Source organism: Vanessa cardui, chromosome 9 (genome assembly GCF_905220365.1).
Source record: "Vanessa cardui chromosome 9, ilVanCard2.1, whole genome shotgun sequence".
NCBI classification, from domain to species: domain Eukaryota; kingdom Metazoa; phylum Arthropoda; class Insecta; order Lepidoptera; family Nymphalidae; genus Vanessa; species Vanessa cardui.
Window position 1 is genome coordinate 15,093,872 of NC_061131.1, and position 6,754 is coordinate 15,100,625.

The following is a 6,754-nucleotide window of genomic DNA, read 5'->3' on the forward strand; positions in this document are numbered from 1 at the left end:
CTATTAATATAAAGTGTTATTTGGGTAGGTTATTAGAACTCCTAAATAAGCAAGCAATATTAACCGATGAACAGGGCAGACCTTTGATCGTATTATATGTTCAAATAAAAATATCATAAAAATTAACACATATCCTGACCGGCATTCTCAAGTACCGACGAATCAACACCTCAATCAATACAGGTAATATGTAAGTGGTATTAGTTATGTATTAATATAAACTTACCACCACTATAGTTTTATTAAATTTGTCGCAAGTGTAATGATTATATTTGGTAAAATATATATTTAATCAATGTTAACAACAATCTAAAATTATTTTATTAAACGATAAGAAAGTCAATACTTCATCGTCGAGTCCGTAAATATCAGACATGAAAAAGTTACTGACATTGGCCGCATTCCTAGTATAACCGGTCCGCGGCGCTGTGATTTGTCAAAATCGCTTCCTGGCTCCCTCAATGCCCTTGGTATTGGCTAGTTACTGGTGTGAGTTCCGTTTTGCGATAAAATGAGCAAGTATAAAAGCTGTCTAGGAGATAGCAAAATCAATCAGTAGCTTTCGAGCAGTCTAACAGAAGTGCACGATGAGATTTCTGGTGGGTTCATACAATGGTTTTATTCAATGTTATTATAATGAGATGACTGTTGGAAACAAGGCCGTCTAAAGACGTAAAAAACATCACCCTCTAATGCATGTAACGAAACTCATCAAAGTCGAGTATCGGTAGATCAAGGGATTTCCGCTTTTCCGCTCCCACGCGAAATAACCTGTTTTGTTTCCTTATTATATTACAAGAATTTATTTCGAGAATATTTCTTTACAGATTGTTACCGCCGCCATCTTCGCTTGCGCCGCAGCTGCTCCATCTAGCGCTCTGCTGGCCACATCCTACTCCAGTGGCGTCATCAACCACGGAGCACCATGGGCCGCTGCTTACGCTGCACCCTTGGCCGTCGCCGCAGCCCCATTGGCGGTAGCACACGCCGCCCCAGTAGCCGTACCCACCATCTCCTCTGGTGATGTCCAGGCTGCAGCAATCGACGCTCACGTCGAAGCCGCCGACCACGCCCGCGCAACCGTCGACACCGTACGTCAGATAAACGACCAGGCCGCTGAAATCCAGGGCAGAGCCATTAACGCCGCCGAGGACCACGCCTGGCAAGCGGTGAACGCTGCCCAGACTGCTGCTGCTCAAATCGACGGCGCCGCCGCGAACGCATCTCCCGCCATCGCTCGCCAGGCCGCTGGTCAGGTGGCTCCCGTCGCTGCGTACGCCGCCCCCGTCTTCGCTGCACCAGCCCTCGCCGCTCGCGCCTTTGCTGCCCCTCTCGTGTCCGCGTACGGCGTCGCCCCCGTCTACGCCGGCAGTCAGTCCGTGTCCACTCAGTCCCTCTCGCAGACTCACCCAGTCCCATTCGCCCATGCGCCGGTCGCATACGCCGCCCACGCGTGGTAAACAGATCCTAGCCAAATTTTACATTAAATTATAGATATATGAAAATTGTACAGACAAGACGAAGATGAGCGATTAAAAAATTTAATTATAAAAAAATATTTATTTTTCACATGTTTAAAATAAACACTCCTTTCCTCAGACCCGACGCTGAAAAGCTGAAAGTAGTCGCAATTATAATATTTAACAATAACACAAGTTGTTTTTACACTATTAAGTGTAAGAACAACAAGTGTAGATGTTAAATTAAATACTAACCGTTTTACACGAATTTAGAAAATATACTCGTACATCATTAAACAAAATAGTCATAGCAAGCGGTCATTTATTTTTTTTATTGACTATCGAGATAGTAATCCTAAAACCTTGCTCTTCTAAGTGGTAAACAAGAGAATATCACAAATGTAATTTCATCGGGAGTCGGTTAGAAGTTATAATGTGTTTGCGGTGTACGAGTAATATTGGATTCGCTCCGCGGCGGCGGCGGCGTGTCGAGTGATCTCGTCTTCAACTGATGCACGCTTATTACGCGCGTCACGCCAAGTGACGTTTACCGCGACATTAATTTCGTGAGCGTCACCCTCCGCGATAAATGTTTACCAGACTTGATGTGAGTTGAGCAATAAAGGTCGTATTTGATTTATTCCTTTAATTAAGGTAGTTTGTCTGGTTTTGCAGAAATATGTGAATTCACAGAGGAGGGTTAATTGTGCGCGGAGCTAACAGGTTTTGTTCTTTACGAACTCGACCTCTCGAAAGCAATGAACGAGTTCTTTATTTCGCATTAAACTTTCCTTTCACCTCCCGTGTCTAAGTAAAGTTTGTAATTGAATACTTTTACCTCAAATTGAAACGAGCGCTTCGACTTCTATGTAATGTTTTCAACATTCGATTTGCACGAACATGGATTATAACGAACGTTATGGTTTGTGGAGTGGTCTCATGTTTGATTATTTAACTAGTAGTCGCCCCCGCGGGCGACCCTCGGTTTTTAGGGTGTCGCTTGTCATGCGTCAGGCAAAAAATCCAAAAAAGGACATAGGCTAGGAAAGGTCCTTTCTTGGAGTTCAAGTTTGCTTCATACCACATCAAATTCGGTTCAGCAGTTTGGTCGTGAAAGAGCGACAGACAGCAGACGAAGTTACTTCCACATTTATAACACAGATTGTAATGCTCGATGTAAATTTACTCAATACTCATTCAGCTTATTTATTTATTTACATATTAGAATTGTAAATTATCCAAAAGAATAAATTAAATATTAATATATATCTATATTAATATTTAATTTATTATATTTATTATTTATTATATTATTATTATATATCTATATATATATATCTATATATATATCTATCCAGTGTCACAATGTATGTTCCCAGTGAACTCTTCACCAGCTCAACCGATATTGATGAAATTTGGCATTTATGTGTAATTTGGTCCAACTTAAGAGATAGGATAGTTTTCATTTCGATTAATGGCCTCAATGATTTATAAATAACAATAAACTGTTTATCAAAGTTGATTGTTGTTATTAATTGTAAGTTACGAAAATTTCGAACAGATGGCGCCTCACATAGGATTTTTTACAGAAATCTGTCAGACCGTTTATCATTAACTTATCATAGATGGCGCTACCGTTGAATTTTAGATTTCATTTTCCACTACACTTGGTGCTGGCCATTTTTTGATCGATACTCTCTGTGACATCGCCTTTTCGGGATCATTTTTCATTTTATTTTCATTTGTTGTATATTATTTTGGATATCTATATAGCTACTAATTTACAGTTACATAATGCAGTGAAATATAAGAACAACAAAATAATAGTACAAGGAATTTATTCACATAAAATTTTCAGTAAAATGCCACCAAAAAAATCTAACCCCAACAATGCCCGTAGCAAAAAAGCTCGACAACGGCGTCTTGAAAGAGCTCACGAATCAGTCGAACAAAGAGCAGAAAGAAATGAAGCTCAAAGAATTCGCATAGTTGATATTCGTGCGCATGAATTAAGAGAACAGCGTGATAATCGTCTCCAAGAATATTTATCGAGAACAAGAGCTGCACGTGGACAACACATAGATTCAATTAGAGAACGAGACCGAGAAAGGCAGCGAACCAGTCGTGCATTAACACGTGAATCATTTGTTCGTCTTAGGTTTAATTATGCACCAGACATTAATTACTCAGCTGATCCCAATGTTACTATCGGTGCGATGAACAAAATATGCAAACATTGTCAGGCGTTAAAATTTCGAAATGAATCACCTGGCATGTGTTGTGCCTCAGGGAAAGTTGTATTATTACCACTCCCTACTCCGCCTGAACCTTTGAAATCTCTTCTTTCTAGCATTTCAAATGATTCAAAATTATTTTTGCGTAAGACACGAAAGTTGAATTCTTGCTTTCAAATGACATCATTTGGAGCTTCAAAAATTTGCGATCTCTCAACTGATGGTCGTAAATTTGAAACAACATTTAAAATACAAGGACAAGTGTACCATAAAATAGGGTCATTGATGCCAATGCCAAATGAAGATCCAAAATTTCTCCAAATCTATTTATTGGGCAGTTGTGAAGAACGTGTGACAACGCGATGCCAGCATAATTTTATTGAACAAGCAGAAGAGAGATCAATTGTAGTATCGTTAGAAATTTTTTTGGAGAACCGTAATCATCTGATTCAATTGTTTAAAAGAGTATCACCACAATTAAAAGGTGACAATTATCAAATCGTCATTAAAGCTGACAAAGTACCATCGGGAGGACACGTTGGCAGGGTCAATGCGCCAACTGTAGATGAAGTTGCGATTATTATGGTCGGTGATCCAGTTGACAATGCATGTCTAAAACAATCATTTTTATGGAGAAACGTCAAAACTCTAAGATTGACAAAAAACATGCGAGTACAACTCCAAAATGATCCGGCAGCACGAGTATTTTCTCAGCAATTATTAGATATTGGAAACGGTGAAGTACAATTTTATCAAGATACCCAATGCATAAAATTACCAGAACATTTCTGTACTGTTGTTCAAACTAAAAATGACCTGATCGAAAGTGTATTCCCAGATATAATAAATAACTATCTAAATCATAATTGGCTTAGTAATCGTGCTATTATGGCAGCGAAAAATGTTGATGTAGATCTAATTGACTACCAGATACAACAACTATTACCAGGTGATTTGATGTCGTTCAAGTCAATCGACACTACTGTTGATGAAAATGAAGCAGTGAATTTTCCAATTGAATTTTTAAATTCTTTAGACACAACAGGAATGCCTCCACACAATCTTCGAATCAAAATTGGATCACCGATTATTCTTCTGCGTAATTTGAACCCCCCTAAACTATGCAACGGTACACGTTTGGTAATAAAAAAAATTACCGGAAATGTTCTCGAAGCAACTATTTTGACAGGAAAGTTTAAAGGAGAAATCGTTCTGTTACCACGCATTCCAATGATACCGTCAGATTCTCCAATACCATTTAAAAGACTGCAATGTCCTATTCGTTTAGCTTTCGCGATGACTATAAATATGTCACAAGGCCAAACAATGTCTATTTGCGGCTTAGATTTAGAGAATCCATGTTTCTCCCATGGGCAAATTATACATGGCCTGTTCACGTGTAGGAAGATCATCACGTTTATTTGTGCTAACAAAAGACAGGTTGAGCAAAAATATTGTACATCGACTGGCGCTTCAGTAAACTTTAATGTGATAAACTGTGATTTATTTTAATTAAAGGTTATCAGAGTATTTATAAATAAAATGAAATTAAAAATGCTATGTTAATTTGTGTTAAATTTTGTCTTTTAAATCCTTCCTTAATCACTCAGCCACAGCAACGCGTGGCCGGGTCTGCTAGTATATATATATAAATCAATAAAATCTACATATTATTTGCACTTGAAATTATGATAATAAGAATTGACAACTAAGTTTATGGTCCTTCAATAAAGATCTCAATAAATATGAACGCTCTCTGCCTCGTTGGTGAAGTGTCCTTCATTGGATAAACTAAAATGTTGTGATATAATATGAAGTACGTGTAAATAATTTCTTATCTTGTCGTATAAAGGCGTCACGTGAAACTTTCCTTATGGACGGTAATTTGTTACAAAGGACGTCACGGCGAATAAGGAGTTTGGAGTATCAAGTTGCTGCTTTGTCGTGTGAATCGCATACAGAATTATAATGGATATTCAAGTAATGTGAACCGCACTCATTTATTTAGTGACGAAACATAATACGCGCCCCATAAACACGCTAGCCTCCGTGACAAACTATAATCCAAATTAATGTGAGAGTCGGTTTGGGACTATATGGAAATCAGATTAATAGTTTTGCATAAATGCGATGTAAACTAACAAACAAATCGTATCCGTTTATAATATTGGTATCATTGGGTACGTAATGTTATAATCATATACAAGCTGACTTAACTAAATTTTGTATTTATGACAATTGTTGGCGAGACATAGATTTTATTTTAATTTCGGAATTTTTATATTGTTAATTATTTGAAGAGTCGTTGTAATATAACGGCAGTGAGTTTGTTAACTTTAATTAAGATAAGAGAACCTATTACTCCCGTGCAAAGACCACTGGAGTGATACGATTTTATTTAAAAAGATACAACGTATCGTAGCATTTGTTCGGCACAATATCCAAAAAGCGAAACGATATAACGAGCTAGCGGCCTCGTAGTACTTCTTTAATCATCTACTCTTGTGAAACATTTCACACGAATTTTCATTAAAACGCAATGAGAACAGGCCATTGTTTCATAAAATAGCTACGTTCCAACGGCCGCCTGACAGTGACAAGAAAAAATGGGCATGATAACGAGCTTTGTGAGCGTGCCAGCGCCCGCATCGCCTTCGCCACGACGAGCAGAGGCCGCGAGGAGCTGCTCAAACAGATCTGCGATTGCGAGATTGTACTCGCTGGAAATAAATTAACAATCTCTGTTTGAAGCGATTCTCAATGTGAAGCCAGTTATACAATATAACAGTGTGTTTGGTAATATTTTATAGTGGCCCGCATAATATTGGCATATCTTACATACACATCACAACTACTAATCAACTCCAGAATGAATTACGTTTGTATTATTTTCTTGCAACAAATATAAATAAAATTTTAGTGAAGGATTCTTTGATCTAGTGGTTAGCTTATCAAGCTGTGGCTAGTTTATATTATAATACAAATGCAAGCGTTATTTTTTGATCCATAATAACATGTTAAAAATAAATTCATTAATAAAATTAAAGTTTTTATTCGCTC

The 6,754-nt window shown here is 37.8% G+C and overlaps 1 protein-coding gene across 1 annotated transcript; it reads left to right on the forward strand.

Moving 5' to 3' along the window:
- The first annotated feature begins 484 nt into the window (after positions 1-484).
- On the forward strand, positions 485-1,522 carry LOC124532565 (larval/pupal cuticle protein H1C-like). The gene is made up of 2 exons (XM_047107520.1): positions 485-599; positions 828-1,522. Exons 1-2 carry the CDS (start codon positions 588-590, stop codon positions 1,458-1,460), a joined length of 645 nt encoding a protein of 214 aa, XP_046963476.1. The 5' UTR covers positions 485-587; the 3' UTR covers positions 1,461-1,522.
- Positions 1,523-6,754: the final 5,232 nt, after the last annotated feature.